At 41.3% G+C, this 19,306-nt stretch overlaps 1 protein-coding gene across 15 annotated transcripts in view; it reads right to left on the reverse strand.

The window, feature by feature from the left end:
- The window catches only part of mark2a (MAP/microtubule affinity-regulating kinase 2a), a 43,516-nt gene that overhangs the window by 12,742 nt on the left and 11,468 nt on the right, over window positions 1–19,306 (reverse strand). For 9 of the 15 annotated variants that reach the window (XM_017492288.3, XM_017492284.3, XM_047161843.2 and 6 more), the window contains exons 2-14: window positions 10,056–10,229; window positions 9,142–9,195; window positions 8,800–8,848; window positions 8,501–8,566; window positions 5,890–5,960; window positions 5,669–5,725; window positions 4,700–4,936; window positions 4,489–4,608; window positions 4,171–4,309; window positions 3,833–3,945; window positions 2,379–2,499; window positions 2,125–2,270; window positions 1,942–2,030 (exon numbers count right to left, since the gene is read on the reverse strand). In XM_017492288.3, coding sequence (XP_017347777.2) covers window positions 1,942–2,030; window positions 2,125–2,270; window positions 2,379–2,499; window positions 3,833–3,945; window positions 4,171–4,309; window positions 4,489–4,608; window positions 4,700–4,936; window positions 5,669–5,725; window positions 5,890–5,960; window positions 8,501–8,566; window positions 8,800–8,848; window positions 9,142–9,195; window positions 10,056–10,229 — 1,436 coding nt within the window. The remainder of the gene's footprint in view (window positions 1–1,941; window positions 2,031–2,124; window positions 2,271–2,378; window positions 2,500–3,832; window positions 3,946–4,170; window positions 4,310–4,488; window positions 4,609–4,699; window positions 4,937–5,668; window positions 5,726–5,889; window positions 5,961–8,500; window positions 8,567–8,799; window positions 8,849–9,141; window positions 9,196–10,055; window positions 10,230–19,306) is intronic. The other 6 variants (XM_053687732.1, XM_017492285.3, XM_017492293.3 and 3 more) reach the window with 3 other exon arrangements.

Consider the following 19,306-nt stretch of genomic DNA (forward strand, 5'->3'; position numbering starts at 1 on the left):
ATACAACTGTGTGCTTCCAACTTTGTGGCAACAGTCTGGGGATGAACCACGTGTGTGTGACGATCAGGTGTCTGCATACTTTGTGCCATATCATGTATTTTCACAGAGCACAGTGTATCGTTTGCTTTGCTTGGATTGCAATCGTTAATTGTAAAATACATACGGATCACCATCATTTTATGGTGTCTGTTCATTAGAGCAGAAACAACATACACTAAGCTTACGTCCTATTGCATAGCAAATGTTGGTATTGGAGTGCATGTTGCTGAACTGACTGATTGTTTCAGTTGTCTTTCCGGTTGTTGGCCCCCGATTAGGAAGAGCCTTGTTTTACCAGTGTGCAATGAAAAAAAATGCTGCAAATCACTAAGCACAAATCAAGAATCAGACAGGCATAATGTGTACACTTTGATGGTCTGACTGTTCATCAGATAAATTAAACTAGGTCAAACAAATGATAATTCAATTATTTGGTACATTTGCCTGGAAAAGCAAAAGAAAAAAAAAAGGGGGGGGGGGGGGGTCAACAGGCTGAAAGATTAATGCATTCAACTAAGAGCAGACAGAATTTGTATATTAAAGCAAATTTGCATGCAGGTGCGTGTGTGTGTGTGCACCACAGAAGCGTCACCTTAAACACCAGGTGCACAGGCATCAGGCTATGAGGAGGTAAATAGATGAAAGATGATTCTTGCATGTAAATAAGGTGTGTGTGGGTTGGAGAGGACTGTGCTTGACTCAGCACTATGGTACCCAAGTCCTTGCTATGCTGCAATTTAAACACACTAATCCCATGCAGTGTGGTGTATCCTTCTTCCTTCATCTGCCAGAAGTAGAGTGCATGCTCCACTCGCACCCTCCCAACCCACTCACACGTGCACTGCCTAATCCACCCGCGTACTGCCTAGTGCATTTCCTAATCCAACCGTGCACTGCCTAGTGCACTCCCTAATCCACCCACGCACTGCCTAATCCACCCGCGCACTGCCTAATCCACCCGCGCACTGCCTAATGCACTCCCTAATCCACCCGTGCACTCCCTAATCCACCCGCGCACTGCCTAGTGCACTCCCTAATCCACCCGTGCACTCCCTAATCCACCTGCGCACTGCCTAATCCACCCGCGCACTGCCTAATCCACCCGCGCACTGCCTAGTGCACTCCCTAATCCACCCGCGCACTGCCTAATCCACTCACACTATACACTTGCGCACCCTAACCACTCGTGCACAATGCATTCAATTGCGCTCTCCTTTTATCCACTCTCACACGCACTATACAAGCTAAATCTTTTTCTATCTACTCGAGCACACTCTACCACTCGCATCTATAAGTAAACAACTTACAAAAGAAAGAAAGAAAAAAAACAGCAGTCTGTATTTATTCATTTAAGTTCACAGCACAACTATATTACCATCCACGTAACTTTCTGGTACAAATTTGCCTTCGAACTTTAGGAGACGAGGCCTAGAGCGCAGAATGATGCAAAGTTCAAGATGGCTGCTCCCATAATGATAGAGTTTTGCTTGTTGTTGCGCATAACAGTAAGTAATGCTATGTCCTAAACCACACTGTTTAGCCTGCGTAACATTACTCGAGGATGGATTTGGCTTGAGGCATATATTTAAACTGTGAAAATATTTACAGAAGACTTCAGGTGGGACTTTTTTTTTTAGTCAGTAACTGCACTAGCTCCAGTGCAAAACTAAAGGCCTTGGTTGATTTGGGGTAAAAAACACAGGCCAGATTTCAGCCTCATGCTCTGCTGAACATGCACGAGTGTGAGCCATTCCACTTCACAAATATACAACACCTCAAACATAGGGTGCACATGCAAAATAAGACACCCACAACATGACCGTACAAGCGTACCGGTTAGTATAATGCATGTGTGCGTGCTTTTCTTCACTATAGTGTGTGTTTAAGGATTTAAATTCGTACCTGTCCTTGCCATTCTGTACACCGAGGGTAGATCTCTCAGGACCTGGAGAGCTTCTCCCACGACTCGTACCAGTTGAAAGTATGCTGTTCTGTATGGCACAGAAAGGAGCGATCAGCATCAATCAGGGTTACGTTAGAACTGCCAACTCCACTACTGTTAACAGGAAGGAAACGTGAACTAACGGTGGACGGGGTCGGGGTTTTCTTTCGATCGGCTGTAGTCAGCGGGCTTGCAGGAACTTTAGCGGAGCTGCCTGAGCTTTTCCTCCCGTAGTCTTCAGCGATGTGCTTACTGTCGCCCTGAGAGCGCTTAACCGACACAGACAAACCTGGAGCAGGGACAGAGAGAAAGAAAGAAAGAAAGAACATGTATAAATGTAAGCATGAAATGCAAAATTGAATCCAAACAACTTCTAAATGATCTCAACACATCTTACTTTGGTCTGTGGATCGGCGCGGCTTCTGGTTGGAGGTACTGCGTTGTACCTTGTGAGAAGGTGATTGTGCATTGTTTGTGAGGTCAATGCTTGGGCGGGGCTTTATGGAGAGCTCATCCAGCTGGGGTAGAAAGCATTGAGCATTAATACTGAAAGAAAGTAGGGCTGCCACAACACTGAAATCATGATAAAGGATTTGTTTTCATAGTATACGTCTTAAACCTGTATTCCTTCACACGCATAAATCTCAAATCACAACAAAACTGCCTTATGTCATATCAATACCTTTATACAGACATACAGCGTGACAGGGCAAACGGATGTACAATTAACTAACGCTGGTTCAACACATCATTAATAATGTTCAGGATTACAACTGAAATCTAATTATGCAGAGTGAAAAGAAAATAAACTATACCCATAATAGATACACATAATATATAAGTGTGAGAATTAACATTTACATTCATTTGCAGACCTGCCAACCCGGATAAAGAAACATGTACGACGTGTGAGAACTACAGTTTATTTTCTAGTGTCTACAACTTAATTACATTTGTTTTAGTTAAGATTAAGACACTAGAAAATTTTACATGCACACTTGATCTTTTACTATTCTAGGGAGAGAGAAAATGAAAATTAAAAAAAAAAAGAAAGAAAAAAAAAAAAAAAAAAGAATACAGCACACAGCAATTAATAATTAAAGGGTCTCCATCTTAATTAAAACGGCGACAGCTTTCCTCCCAAGCTGCTGGTGGTTACCATAAAACCCCTTATATATGCTCACTCCAGTTTCTATCACAACCGTGCCGTCACTGCAGTTGCAGTCAAACATGTGCAGGAGCGTGAACAACTTTAATTATTCACTTTCTATTTAATCAGTAAAATGTTAGTAGTAAAAACTTTATTGTAGGCCTGTTTAATCTTTTTTTCAGTCAATACTAAACTTATGGTTTAAAAATGTGACATTTTTGACCACTTTATTCAGTTTATTATCTTTATTTAGGGATGCCACCAAATATTTTCTGATTTTAACTATATACCCATCTAAGGTTAGCTAAAAATACATTTACAGATTTTATTTTGCATTAACAAACTCAAAAACAGACTCCAATTTCCTTGCCAGAAAGCGAGGGGTGGCAAAATGATTGGCAAAAAGATTACTACAGTGAGATGGGGGAAGGGGACACGGCTTCCAAGGGCTGTCAGGTAATATCAGAGACACCTGCACAACTGTCAATCATTTCAGATTCATATGTCGATTGGTTCATCTGCTGTTTTTTCTGGGGAGGTGACCTTTTGAGTGATAACTTGCAGCATTGTATTCCAGTGTTAAAACGAGGAGCTTCCATGTAAAACAAGTAAAGTTTGTCAGATCTAAATTTGTTGCGGAAAAGTTCAAGAAACATTATCCAAAATACACACAGGACGTTTTTATTTACACGTCTGCATACCTCTGAATTCCTATAGTCCAGTAATAGGTAAGTAGCCATGATTTCATCATACTTCTGGTTGACAAGGGAGTCTTGTATCTCATCCTGTGCGTATCCCATTTGTAGCATGATATCTGGTGAGGGTGGAAACAGATAAAACGAAAAGTTACAATAAAAATAAAAACAAACAAACTGGCAAGTAAACACTACAACTCATTAAATAGGAGACACTGAGGACACTAAAATGGACAAAAGCACACACAAGCAATGCCAAATCTGCACCTCTGAGGCTGCATCCCCTTCCACCCTCTCGCCCTCCCACAACTGCCCGGCCCACCAACACCAGACGTCTGCCCCACCTCTCTTCCAACCCCCTGCATTGCCGGGGTGCTGACCTGTCCTCTTGGGGTCCTTGTAGTCGGGCTGCGGCTCAATGTAAGGCATCAATTCCTCCTCCTCATGGCCCACATTCATCCAGCGGTCAGTCATGATCTGCTGCTGGATGCACGCACAAAGAGACAGAAACAAAACAGAGCACAGGTGCAGTTTAAAGTTGGGACTGGAGTGGACACTAACTATTCTACTAAAGGTAGAATTTTGGAGTCCAGATTGAGTAGACTACATTTTCTCACAAACTACGGCGTGACCCGTCAGCACACAGCAGCACCATTACAAACCTCAAGGCTTCCTCGCTTGGTGGGGTTGAGAATAAGAAATTTCTTCAGCAAATTCTCACAGTCTGTGGACATGTAGAATGGGATTCGGTACTTCCCTCTTAACACGCGTTCGCGCAGCTCCTGCAAAATCAAGTACAACTCCTCTTTAGATCAGCACTCTAAACCCTTCAAGCTCCCCATGATGTGACTCCGCCGCATACCGCCGGCTCACCTTCAGGTTCTGGCCATCGAAAGGCAGCGAGCCGCTAACCAGCGTGTACAGGATGACTCCCAAGCTCCACACGTCCACTTCAGGCCCATCGTACTTCTTTCCCTGGAACAGTTCTGGAGCTGCGTACGGAGGGCTGCCACAAAACGTGTCCAGCTTGTTGCCCAGAGTGAACTCGTTACTGAAGCCAAAATCAGCTATCTTTATGTTCATGTCAGCATCCAGAAGCAGGTTTTCAGCCTGGACAAAAGAATAAGGTTAGGTTTTGGCTTTTTTGCTTTTTTTTTTTTTTTTTTCCTTACATGTACAGCTCAAGCATGGCTTGGACAAAGAAAGAAAAAAAAAAAAAAAAAAAAAAAAAAAAAAAAAAAAAAAACACACCATACAGTAAATACAGGCAGCTTAAATAGGATTTTTTGGCATATCAAATTTATTTAATCTGAATGTTTTCTCCATGTTTTCCAATCAGAATGGAGACCAAAGATTATTTTTCCTTTCTTTGTTCTTCAGATGTTGGTTTTTCTTACATACATTCAAAACTAGGCCTGTGCCAGTAACAAAATCACCCGAATCTTGAATATTATACCCACGGTAAACGGTTCAATAGGGTGGATGAGGTGAAGGGTCATGTGTGGGAATACAAATGTCTTGTTACGACACGTATGAAAGCAAATCAATAAATGAACATTTTCCGTCAGTAAACGCATATATTTAATATCACTGGGTGCTGTTACCACGGTAAGCCAGTTAATGGTCATCAGAAACAGGCCTATTCAGAGCAGACACCGGGTGTTTCCCTCATGTAAAAATGAAACCAGGGTATCCATGTTAAAAGCAATCTAATATGCTAACCAATGCGCAAATAGAGCCAAAGGTGAAGACAATCCAAACAATCTCGCTGGATTTGTTCAGCAATCATTCGTAATTGTGTGAGGGAACAATGCTTAAAACATGACTCAAAAGCAGCCTCACCTTAAGGTCTCTATGAACGATGCACTTCTGGTGACAGTACTGCACTGCTGACACAATCTGTTCAAAAAAATAACAAAAAAAAAGTGTGATTAAGACAAATACCTAGTATTCAAAAGCTGTTAACATCCGTTTGGTCAGTTTGGCCGTTTAAGTGTTTACTTAAGAAAAATACCCGGTACTTTTACAAGCTCCGAGCGTGTTCAATACAAACAGACTCTCACCTGTCTGAATTTGGCTCTGGCTTCTTTCTCTTTCATTCTGCCATGGGCAACGAGGTAATCAAACACCTCTCCTATATCAGGATGAGCAAGGGACAGGAAGAGAACAGTCAAGGGAATGACAAAAGCTTGATTTAGGAGCACCTTGTGGACAGCATAAAGAGAAAATGAGATCTGAAAGAGCTACTTTCACAGCACTGTGTGTAAAATAAATAAATAAATAAATAAATAAATAGATAAATAAATAAATAAAGGGGGGGCACCGCTTCAGTTTCTTGTCAGCGAACTTCAGTAGTTGTGGGAACCATAAACACATACCTGGGCTTTTTGCTTAAAACAGGAAGCTTAGCGTACATTTGTTGCTGTAATACGCAGATAACTTTAAAACACTTCTGCTGCAGGAATGTTTTTCGGAAGTCAACTTTTAGGGGTTTTTCAAGGCTGGTTTTAGTTCTTGGGCTGTAGGTCAAGGAACAGGGGTGATGGGAATGGAGTTGCCATTGGTCAAACAATATTGACAAAACGACCGACCATCTTACAGAGCACTTCTAACAATCTGTGGTTAATTAACAACATGTTCCTACAGCTTGTTTTATATTAATCCCTGCCCAAAAGGTAAAATGAAACAATTACGCAAAGTGGCAAGCAGGAGTGATTTCCGTGCATGATTTTTATTTAATAAAGAAAAGCAAAAAAGTTTGGAATCATGAATTTTCTCTGTGTGCACAGCTCCTTTAAAAATCTGCTTTTACTATTAACTTCACAATTGCAGAACAAAGCAAAAATAGTGAAAGAACCCAGAAACCTCAAAATGTCAAACGCCTCTCTGTTCGCTGTGTACTTTTATAGCATCATAAACGATCAAAAACCGTTGCACAGATTGCATCATTTCTGTTATTTTACACCATGATCACGGGATACGCAATGCTGTTAACGTAAACCACAGAATCATCCCAGAACTGTAATTCCCCTTCAGAAAAAAGTTACAGATCACGTCACTTACTCGAAAAGCTCAGAAATCTCTGTGGAAAAACACTTTACCTCATTTAAGTCAAAGTTATCACATGCTGCATACATGCATTTAATATTACTGCTTTATTTAGATATTACATGTATATGTATCTACATATACTCTGCTCAGAAGAATTAAGGGAACACTTAAATCACACACTGGATCTCAATTAATTAAATATGCAAGTTGATCATCTTTACTTGTATACATTGTGTAATTCGCTGAGAACAACTCCCGACAGAGTCTGGGCATGCTCCTGATAAGATGGCGGATGTTGTCCTGGGGGTTCTCCTCCCAGACCTGGATCAGGGCATCAGTGAACTCCTGGACAATCTGTGGTGCTACTTGGCGACTTTGGATGCTCCGATACATAACGTCCCGGAGATTCTCAACTGGATTCAGGTCGGGGGAATGTGAGGGCCACTCAATGGCATAAATGCCTTCGTCATCCAGAAACTGCTTACACACTCTGGCCACATGAGGCCAGGCATTGTCATGCACCAGGAGGAACCCAGGGCCCATACCACCAGCGTAAGGTCTGACAACAGGTCTGAGGATTTCATCCTGGTACCCAACAGCAGTAAGGGTACCATTGGCTAGCACATGGAGGTCTGCGCAACCCTTCAAGGATATTCCTCCCCAGACCATCACTGACCCACCACCAAACCGGTCATGCTGAATGATGGTGCAGGCAGCATGACATTCCCCACGGCATCTCCAGACTCATTCACGTCTGTCACGTGCTCAGTGTGAACCTGCTCTCCTCCGTGAAGAGTACAGGGTGTCAATAGTGGGCCTGCCAAATGCCAATCGAGCTGCAAGATTCTGGGCTGTGAGCACAGGTCCCACTAAAGGGCCGCGGGCCATCAGGATACCCTCACAGAGTCAGTTTCTGACAATTTGGTCAGAAACATGCTCAGCGTTAGCCTGCTGGAGGTCATTTTGTAGGGCTCTGGCAGTGCTCCTCTTGTTCCTCCTTGCACAAAGGAGCAGATAGTGGTCCTGCTGCTGGGTTGTTGCCCTTCTACGGCCCTGTCCAGCTCTCCCCATGTAACGGCCCGTTTCTCTGAATCTCCTCCCTGCTCTTGAAACTGTGCTGGGAGACACACCAAACCTCCTTATGACGGCACGTATGGATGTGTGGGGTTGGACTACCTGCAGGTACTGCCTCATGCTACAAGACTACTTGTGCATACAAGGACACTAACAAAACACAAAACTAGAGACAAATCAGTCAGGAAGGATGTGGTCTGTGGCCACCACCTGCAAAACCATTCCCTTTTGGCAGTTGTCTTGATGTTGCCTCTCCAGTCACTTTCATTTGCAGGAGAAACTGATTCACAATCACTTATGCTTCCTAACTGGACAGATTGATATCCCTGAAGTACTGTGTATATACTGTGCTTATTAAGTGTTCGCTTAATTTTCTTGAGCAGTATGTAATATATATTTTATATACATCTCTCACACACATACACACACACTCATACATATATATTCTTATTTGATTCATCTACAATGTAAAATCACTTAAATCTCTGTGCTGCTGTAATAAGTGAATAAAATGATCTCTATCTATCAAAGATGAAGGAGAGCTCGAACCTCCACTGGCGTACTCCATAACCAGGTAAAGTGTCTTCTCGGTTTCTATCACCTCAAACAATTTCACTATGGACAACAAGTCATAAGAGGAAAGAAGTCAAAGACTGGTTAAGGAAAAACAGGTAATACATGCTATGACAGTCAAACTTTCTATGACTTCAAGTTGTTCACGTGATATACAGACGCAGGAAAAAAACAAAACTGACATTCAGAAAAAAAGACTGATGGACAAAAGCATTCTGCAGGCAAACCAGAAATTCAGGCTTGACTAAACCAGTTGTCTTTTAAGTAACGCTCACCAATATTTGGGTGATTCAACAGCTTCATGATCCTCACTTCCCGAAAGAGCTGCGAATGAGACAGAGTTCATGCTTGATGTACAGCAGACACATCATATATTTGTACTCAGGAAGTATTTGAGCCTAAATTGGGGTAATTAGCTCGCCTCTTTGGCCTTGAGCGAAATCAAAGTCGAGCATTTCCAGGATGGATGAGAGAAGCTCTAATGAGCGAGGGTCTAATGTGAGGAAGTCGAGGCGTGTACTGCTAAACAACGGATATACTCGAAAAGGTTTGTTCTGTTTTAGAAGTGCAAAAAGGTGCATAATTAAAACATAAGTTCAAACACAAGATGCACTCACCTTTTGGAGACTGGAGGAGTTGAGCTGAGTCTTGTCTATGATTTTTACAGCCACCTGAATACACGGGTTAGAAGTTATTTTTAATATGGAAGGTAAAATTTAACATTGTGTTTAAGAGGAGGGACGTCTGATGATTTATCTATGTCGTTACGTGAAACTAACAGAACAAAATATTGGTGGGAGGAGTGGAAAGAACGTTTCTTGGTGTTCTTGAGGAAATTGGCCTCAAGATTAAACGTGTATACACAAGGAAACCGAGGACAAGACCAGCAAATAAACAGAGCGTGACTTGAAGTAAAGATCTGGCTGACTTCAGCCTTGACTGGTCCTAGCAGAGATCACAATCTAACATCATCAGGAAACAATTCAGCACACCACATGGTGATTACAGAGTGGTGCACAAGCAATAAATACACAAGTTTCTCTTTTTCCTCCTACTCTATCATTCCATAGGCCCTGTGTGGTTGTCAGTACGGACGCTCAGACACCATACAGTCATGAAGCACATTAACAGGCAGTGGATCTAAAACTATAGCAGTGGTGATGTACTGAATGTGAACTGTGTTAAATGAACCAGTTTGTCATGCAGAGAGACTGGCACAGAGACTGGGCAAAATAAATAAATAAATAAAAGACTGCCCAGTAGATGCATTGTGAGAGAGCTGAGGAACTGGCAGCCTCTACAGATTGTTAAAGGACCAGTAAATAAAATGACGACAAATGAGATCTCTGAAGTCTCAGTCGTCTCTAGGGTAAAAAAAATAAATAATAATAATTAAAAAGAAAAGAGAGAGAGAGAAAAAAAGTCAGCTTTTGAATCCCTGTGCATTATAACAAGCACCACACAACTCCGAAGCTAGTCACTTTCTATTTCACAGATTCACCAAAAGTAATAAAAGCAGTTCGATTGTCACCTCTTTGCCAGTGAGAACATGCCGAGCCAGTTTGACCTTTGCGAAATTTCCCTTTCCGATGGTCTTCAGCAGCCGGTATTTACCAATGTGCGGCTGCTCGTCGGCTGCAGTGGCCAGCGAGTTGCGGCCGCGGGGCATGTTGGAGCGAACGCCGGCCTTAGAGTCGGAGTGAGTCTGCAAAACAAACACAACACGACCTTAGCCCAGCAAGTTCTTTCTGGTTAATACTGTTCTGATTCATTTTCCACCAGACAGTGGGCAGAATCGGTGAAACCTGCAGAGAACAGAGCTTTGTGGTTAATAATATCCCTGAAAGAGCTTATGTAATGCCTATTGGACCATCACCAGGCTCAGTCTGACTACACTATCAAGCAAAAAGACACATCAGAGGAAGGGAGGGGGAGAGAAAGAAAAGAGAAGAAGACTGTGACAAGGAAACAGAGAACACAGAGAGAAAAAGAGAACGAGAGAGAGAGAGAGAGAGAGAGAGAGAGAGAGAGAGAGAGAGAGAGACTGAAGAAGCCCAGACAGGAGACAGAGGAAATTATTATTTTTTAAAAATATATATTAATGAACATTATATCATGCTTTTTTAACTGGATAGTTATATTAAATGTTACGGCATAGCCATGAAAAAAGCTAGTTCCTGTTATTACTTATGTTATAGCAAGCATACAATCTTTCCCTCTAAAGCCTTTGTTTTTAAGAGGGAAAAAACTGTGCTGCTTAATTTGCACTGTAGTGTAGCGCTGCAACTAACTATTATGTTCATAATCGATTAGTCGGCCGATGACTTACAATTAATTTGGGAGGGGTGGACGGTCAAACTTTCAGTATCATTTTTCGTTTATTTAAAATAAAATCCACAGTGTAACAAATATAATACAATATAAATATAATATATTATATATGTTGTATATTAGTTATATTTATGAATATAACTTCAGACTAAAACTTTACACAACTGTTTGTCCAATTATATAAGACTGAAAAGAACCCAATACACACCAGAATATATATATTATTCATTTATTATATATATATATATATATATATATATATATATATATATATATATATATATATATATATAAAAATTTTATATACAAGTTTATATTATATAATAGTATCTATGCATTACCTTTTATGTATGCACAAAAAGCACTGAATTAAACTACAGTCCTAAATGAATAATAAAAAACCTCACTTTCACGGCACCTTGTGGTTTCTGTTACTCGCTGTCTTTAGAAATATTGAAAAATTAGAAAAATAGAAAAATTTTACTTGTGATCAGAGTGCTTTAATTACACATTACAGATCTTACTCGCACTCCCAGTGTGCATCACCGCATCTACACCGCTAATACTAATAGATCTTACTAATAGATCACTTCCGTTATAATAAACAGCAGAAGTTACACTGCAGCATACAATGACAAACTAAAATGAAAGTAAACCTTTTAAGCAACTTGCGACAGCATCACTGTCATGCTTCTGTACTACACAAAATCCACTTTATAAAGTTTGATTTCCACAGTGTTTAATATAAAATGCTCCCTGCCTTAGAGGACTGGGAGGTCACACACTTTCTTCCTCAGTCACGTGATGATTTCGCCTCTGTCTGATGGTGACTGAGGTCATGTTGGGAATAAAAGGTAACGAACAGGAGACTGAAGAAAGTTATTGAAGAAAGTTATTGACTCTGGGTATTCTGGCTAGCGGCGTCGCATAACGTGCGTATGACGTCATGCGCCACCATCTAGGAACCGGCTTATACTTCCGGTTAGTAAAAACCCGCTAGTGATATATTTGAGATGTTATTACCTTTCTAAAATCCACACACTAGACGGTAGAGTACACCGTGCATAGTGTAAGTGTATAGTACGTCATTTGGGACACAACTTTAGTATTTAACAGAAGTAACGTAATGAGTAAACGCACTACGTGCCGCGTGCAGACCAACTAATCAACGACAGAGATTTTCATAATCGATTATTATCGATTTGTTGTTGCAGCTCTACTGTAGTGCATATCAGTCCGTACAGGATTTTGTGGCGTTTTTTGTGATTGCTGCGGCCAAAAATGCTTGATTTTGCGGCAGCTTTTTTTCGAAATTTTCGATGCAATTTGTGGAGTTTTTTGTGCTTTTGTCTTTCGCAGTGCGCGTTGTAATGACATCACATGACGCGTCTTGGCCCAAATCTGCAGTTTTTCCTTGATTTTCCATTATTTCTGCGATCACAAAAACCTACAGGGACTAGCATTTTGTCAAAATAGTGTTTATTTATTTCTGAAGCCACATTTCTAAAAGTACACATGGCTTTCTTTGTTTTTTTGGGGTAACTGTTTGATTTTTTGTGTCATTTATAATTGTGTCAATTTACTAAATCTTATTTTGTCAAATAGTTAAAGGAGAGCCATTTTGGGATGATATCTACCAAGAAAATGGGCCTTTTGCAAAAACTTCAAGAGCTACTGTTTAACGAATGCAATTTTCCTATGCAACATCTAAATAGGGACTATTTGTTCTTTATCATTGATTTGTGATTTGAGCCAATGGTGATGGAGCTGCTGAGCCTTAACTTTGGCTGATTTTATCAACCAATCAATATCTCAGTCAGGCACTAGCACTCATTGAGAAACAGTGTGTTGGTTGTGGTCCCCCGCTCTCACCTGAGCTCACTGTATCCACAGCGTGAGGACAATGTTAGCAGTTGAGGTGAGCACACGTGTGGACAGATGTGCTATTGTTCTGATGATTGCATAGGTTTATAAAAAAAAAAAAATAATAATAATAATAATAATAATAATAAAGTGCCAATTAAATGCTCATTCAACCTAACGCCTAATTTAAAAAAAAATTATAAAAATTTACCCAGAAACCTTTTAAAAGCTTTTAAAAATCTAGACATGCAAAAAGTCAGCAACACCAATCACATCAGTCTTGCACTTGAGTGCACAATAGCTCAAGCAGTCTGATTCCCCTCCACTTTACAACCTCTGGCAAACATCACAGCTGCTCAGTGTTTGCTGGCCAGGCTTGTGCGATATTGTTTTTTTCCCCTGCTCGTGATTGACCATTTTTAATACATCTTCATAAATGGTTTCGTTGTCCAGAACTGTTAGCCTAAAAAAAAATAAGCTTTTTCACCATTTCAGGTTTGAGGGTACAGTATTATCAGCTGTGTAGTACAATATCAGCCATGTGATCAGGAACTGCTTGGTGGCAGCGGCATTCACAAAACTTAAAAGGAGCAAAAAAAATTATATTTTCTCCTCAGTATATTTTTTCGATATAATTCTTGCGCAAATCAATCAATTGTCAGTGGTTGACATTATTACTTTTGTGCTTTAATTATAACAACGATTAAGATTATTTGTAAAGTGCTAGACTTGGCAATTCTTCGTACCCTTTCAGGTCAAAATATTTGTCATATTGAAATGCATAAAAGTATAGCCAACTGATTTTAACTAGGAGGGCTTAGTGGTCAGCACGTTTGTCTCGCACCAACAGGATGGGGGTTCAAATCCCACCTCCGCCCTGTGTGCGCAGAGTTTCCACTTGTGCTTTGGGGGTACTCCGGTTTCCTCCCCCAGCCCATACGTTTGGGGCTGATTGGCATTTCCAAATTGTCTGTAGTGTGAGAGTGTGCCCGGCAATGGGTTGGCACCCCTGCCTTGTGCCCCAAGTCCCCCTGGGATAGGCTCCCGTGACCATGTGTAGGATAAGCGGTATGAAAAATGGATGGATGGTTCATAACTGTACCGTATAGTTACCTGTTAACTAACTCCGACGTAATTTGATAGAGTGTATTTCCTATTCAAGAACTCAAAACTTTTTCCTTTCCCAGAGAGGGCATGCGAGATGTGAGGAGGGGGGCAGGGCTTCCTGGCCATTCCTGGCAAATTCTTCCAGATTATTTGGTGATTGGATCCTCTCCCATTGTATTTTAGATTTTTGAGTGATACTTCACATGAGCATACTCGGATGTTAAACTGTAGTACTCAGACACAAAAAGCCCAAAGATTGATAGGTCTGAATATAGAATACAATCCGAGTGAACATCGCCGGAAATTACGGCAGTGTAATATCGTGTAAATCGTTACATCACTCAAGCCTAGAGCTCGTCTCTGGGGACTTAATCAAAATGCAGGGAAATTTAGCCGTTAAAAGAATGAGAAATGCATCGCACATATACATCATGCATAAATTAATGCGCTGTACTATGTTTACATTACATTTATTCATTTAGCAGACGCTTTTATCCAAAGCGACTTACAAATGAGAAAATACAAGCAAAACTATGTTACTACAACTATGTTAACTACAACATGGTGCACTCCATACATTCAGGTTGAAACATATTTGGTCTTGCATATGCATGTTTTGTAGGTTTGAAGATTATACGTCGTGGGAGTAGCAGGCTAGTTTATGATGACAGTCATTTGCCTAAAAACTCCATGTTGCCTCATTTCTGGTTTTAGACAGCATGTCATTTAGAAGAAAATAAGTCTGAAATATAGTATTTTCTTGAGAAAAACTTATATTTAGAACTTTAATCATCTATCTAATGTATTTATGATCTGCTTTTTGGGGGAAACAATATTTTGCCCGGTTATGTATATACGCGTAAACTCAACAGTACCGTTTTACTCCTGTTCCGGCACTGTAAAACCCTGCACGCAGTTTAGCTCTGTAATATGACGTGTTTGCCTGTGTAGCGAGCCGTTCTTAAGATTGCTGTAATTATCCGCTTGCAGTAAGCATATGGCAAGAAGTGTTTTTTCCTCTTACAAGGTTCACAGCAGGGCGAGATCTTAAGAGTGCTAAACGCAGGCAATGTCTTACAATGATTTCAGATATTGCACAACTGTGAAACTTTTAAAATACACACACACACACACACACACACACACACACACACACACACGAGAGATAACACAACACAAACTAGCTGCTGAGACTTTCAAATGAGCAGTTAAGAGATTCAATAAAATGTCATTTAAGCATTCTACACGGACAATACACCTTTGTCATCTTCCACTCATGCAAACACGGAAGTGGCTCCTTGCTAGAAAGGAACCGGAGCCTCAGTTCTTTTGGTGTGCTATGCCACAGTGTTTGCTGCAGCGTGGCGTGTATCTCACAGCGCACAGAAAAAGCTGCAGTGAAACAGCAATGCAGTTCTCACATGGCTCTGACCTTCACCACATCCTCACGATTCCTCGCTCAGATGCTAGACTAAATTACACCTCGATGTCTAAACGTTGTCGCAAACACGTCAGGAGCGACCACAGGGCGCAGGCAAGGCACCCTCCGACTGACCGTTCTTTAACTACACGGGGGGGGAGAATTACCCAGAGGGACAGGAAGCAGCTTTCACGCAGCCGTAAATCTTCAGTCGTCGGCGCTCGGCAGAGGAGACGCGTAAAAAAAAGAAACGTCAGCCGCTGGACAAACTGCTCTCATCTCCCTCTGAGTAAACGTATAATTACAGAACTTTGAGCCAAAAATAAATAAATAAATAAATAAATAAATAAATAAATAAATAAATAAAAACCACACACTGCAGCTGCTTAGACACGTTACTAAATGAAAAAGAAACACCTAACACCACACCACTGGTCGAACGCTTGAACACAATTGGCTCCCAAGACTAATGCAAGCAGCAATAGTAAAACGTATTGTAGTTCTTACTTAACTGGTTTATTATTCTGGAAATTCTTTCACTGTATAACCTAGTCTAAAAATATCAGGATTTCACTGTATCAAGGTATTAAATCAACCATTTAACAACAGGTAAAAGTGGATTACAAAATCTATGCGCGAGTCTCTTTATACATTTTTGCACACATAACCAAAACAAAGAAGAAAACAAAAAGATCAAATCCCCTAAGAATCTTCTATTCTTATTTTGGAGAGCGACTTTTCCATAAAAAGCTTTTACCTAAATCACATTGTTGTTATAAGCTGACTAACAATCGTTAGGTTCAGGTCAGAAATGAGATGTTCTTTTGTGCGTTTTAAAGCCGTTCTGCATGAAAGATTTACGAATACGCCAGTGAAGTGGCGGCAAAGGTAACAATATAATGCGTTTACAATGGTAACAGATCATACAACCGAAGTGTTGTCAGTGCCGCGCACCCCCTGCTCAGAGATCTGGAGTTTGTTGTAGTATGATTTAGGGTCGAGTCCAGAGGGAAGGGTTGTGAAATTTATTGAGAAGTTGCAATCAGACATAAAAGTGATGAGTACAACTGGAGTAAGGAACTCGATTGGGTTTTTAAAAAAAATATGAACAGGTAGGTGGTAATAGATGCCACTGTATTAAACATTCCAACTGTGAGGTAATCATCCGATCATACACCGTGACCAACCATGAAGCCGCAACAAAACATTGTTGCTGTTTTAAATATTATAAAAATCGATTTGATTTCTTCAACGCACTTGGTCGCCGTAGTTGTAATGTTTTCTATAAGCAAGCACGTCCAGCGATAGCAGCGTACACCGTCTGAGCACCGCATTCCTTGTTCAAAAGTGAACCTCACCTTGCTGAAGTTCTCTGCCACAGTTTGGAGCAAAAGCCTACATGTTGATGGTGTGGACGAATGACTCAGAGGATAGTGGAGCCTAAAATAAGACAAGCATGCTTAGTCTCTCTGGGGGTCCAAGCACTGAGGGACAGCTTCCCCAAACAACAGGAAGTTGTGCAATATGTGGAAGTTCACTTATAACGGCAGAGAAACAGATACACACAACGTAATCCAAAAAACATGTACGAGTCCGGAAGCGACGTGTCTGGGTTTGTCAGGAGGACTGGCTGAGAGAGAGAGAGAGAGAGAGAGAGTGAGAGAGAGAGAGAGAGAGAGAGAGAGAGAGAGAGCGCCCTGCAAGTAGCTGACTTCACACAAGCTCGGACATGCCAAGACAGCTGGAAAAAGAAGACAATGGAACTGCCTCAGCGTGACCATGCTAAAGCTTCTCACCAGTTTAACCAGCCAAGGAGGGTATGGAGATACTAAAGTTACGTTAGTTCTCTAACCATGCAGGTCCTTCTTGGCATGAACTACCGGCCAAATTTTTGTCAATCAGGTTCTCTGAGGTCTATATTTGTCCCTTTTCATTGTTTTCAACAATAAATTACATCGTATGTGAATAATGGGTAGCATTACTGCCTCAGAGCTCCGGGTTCCCGGGTCTGATCCTGAGCTCGGGTTCATGTCTGTGTAGGGCTTCGTAAGTTCTACCCGAGCCTACATAGGCCTCCTCCGGGTTCTCCAGCTTCCTCCCACCTCCCAATATCATGCCAGTAAGAAGACTAAATAAATTGGTTTGGAAAAAAGTGTTTTTTTGTTTTTTTTTAATAATTGCAAACGTGTGGCATCCCATTAAAGATGTATTCCCGGGTTAGGCTCCGGAGCTACCGCAACCCCGATCAGGAATAAGCACTTACTGAAAAAATTTATTTATTTATGTCGTTACTTTTTCAATAAAATAAATACATTCATGTTAATACATTTAATACACTAAAATTAGACAACTCACCAGTCACATGCTAATCTGACCTTCAAATCTCGTCTAAACTGGTGTGCCTAGAAGCATTCGACATGTAAACCAAAAAACGACAACAATTATGTGTGTTTTATGATTACCGTATTATGACAATTATCGTGTTTTAGTATTGGATAATGACACTGTGCTTGTTCTTGATATCAAAATTTTAGCGTCATAACATCCCAATGATCACAAAACGGCATACTTTTTTTTTTTTTTTTTTTTTTTACTATTCGCCCTATCGTTAGGAGATCGCAAGTTTGTATCCGAATAATCCATGAGGAAACACTAAACACTCATTTTCGTGTGACAGGGAAGCACAAACTAAGTTACACAAAAAGTGTAAGTTACTCTCAAAAGTGAGTATACCCCTCACATTTTTGTAAATATTTGATTATATCTTTTCATGTGACAACACTGAAGAAATGACACTTTGCTACAATGTAAAGTAGTGAGTGTACAGCTTGTGTTACAGTGTAAATTTACTGTCCCCTCAAAATAACTCAACACACAGCCATTAATGTCTAAACCGCTGGCAACAAAAGTGAGTACACCCCTAAGGCGAAATGTACAAATTGGGCCCAATTAGCTATTTTCCCTCCCTGGTGTCATGTGACTTGTTAGTGTTACAAGGTCTCAGGTGTGAATGGGAAGCAGGTGTGTTAAATTTGGTGTCATTGCTCTCACACTCCCTCATACTGGTCACTGGAAGTTCAACATGGCACCTCATGGCAAAAAACTCTGAGGATCTGAAAAAAAGAATTGTTGCTCTATATGAAGATGGCCTAGGCTATAAGAAGATTGCCAAGACCCTGACACTGAGCTGCAGCATGGTGGCTAAGACCATACAGCGGTTTAACAGGACAGGTTCCACTCAGAACAGGCCTCGCCATGGTCGACCAAAGAAGTTGAGTGCACGTGCTCAGCATCATATCCAGAGGTTGTCTTTGGGAAATAGACGTATGAGAGCTGCCAGCATTGCTTCAGAGGTTAAAGGGGTGGGGGGTCAGCCTGTCAGTACTCAGACCATACGCCGCATACTGCATCAAATTGGTCTGCATGGCTGTCGTCCCAGAAGGAAGCCTCTTCTAAAGATGATGCACAAGAAAGCCCGCAAGCAGTTTGCTGAAGACAAGCAGACTAAGGACATGGATTACTGGAACCATGTCCTGTGGTCTGATGAGACCAAGATAAACTTATTTGGTTCAGATGGTGTCAAGCATGTGTGGCGGCAACCAGGTGAGGAGTACTAAGACAAGTGTGTCTTGCCTACAGCCAAGCATGGTGGTGGGAGTGTCATGGTCTGGGGCTGCATGAGTGCTGCCGGCACTGGGGAGCTACAGTTCGTTGAGGGAACCGTGAATGCCAACATGTACTGTGACGTACTGAAGCACAGCATGATCAGTATGCAGTATTCCAGCATGATAAAGACCCCAAACACACCTCCAAGACAACCACTGCCTTGCTAAAGAAGCTGAGGGTGAAGGTGATGGACTGGCCAAGCATGTCTCCAGACCTAAACCCTATTGAGCATCTGTGGGGCATCCTCAAACGGAAGGTGCAGGAGCACAAGGTCTCCAACATCCACCAGCTCCATGATGTCGTCATGGAGGAGTGGAAGAGGACTCCAGTGGAAACCTGTGAAGCTCTAGTGCACTCCATGCCCAAGAGGGTTAAGGCAGTGCTGGAAAATAATG

The sequence above is a fragment of the Ictalurus punctatus genome, chromosome 18 (genome assembly GCF_001660625.3).
Source record: "Ictalurus punctatus breed USDA103 chromosome 18, Coco_2.0, whole genome shotgun sequence".
NCBI lineage: Eukaryota > Metazoa > Chordata > Actinopteri > Siluriformes > Ictaluridae > Ictalurus > Ictalurus punctatus.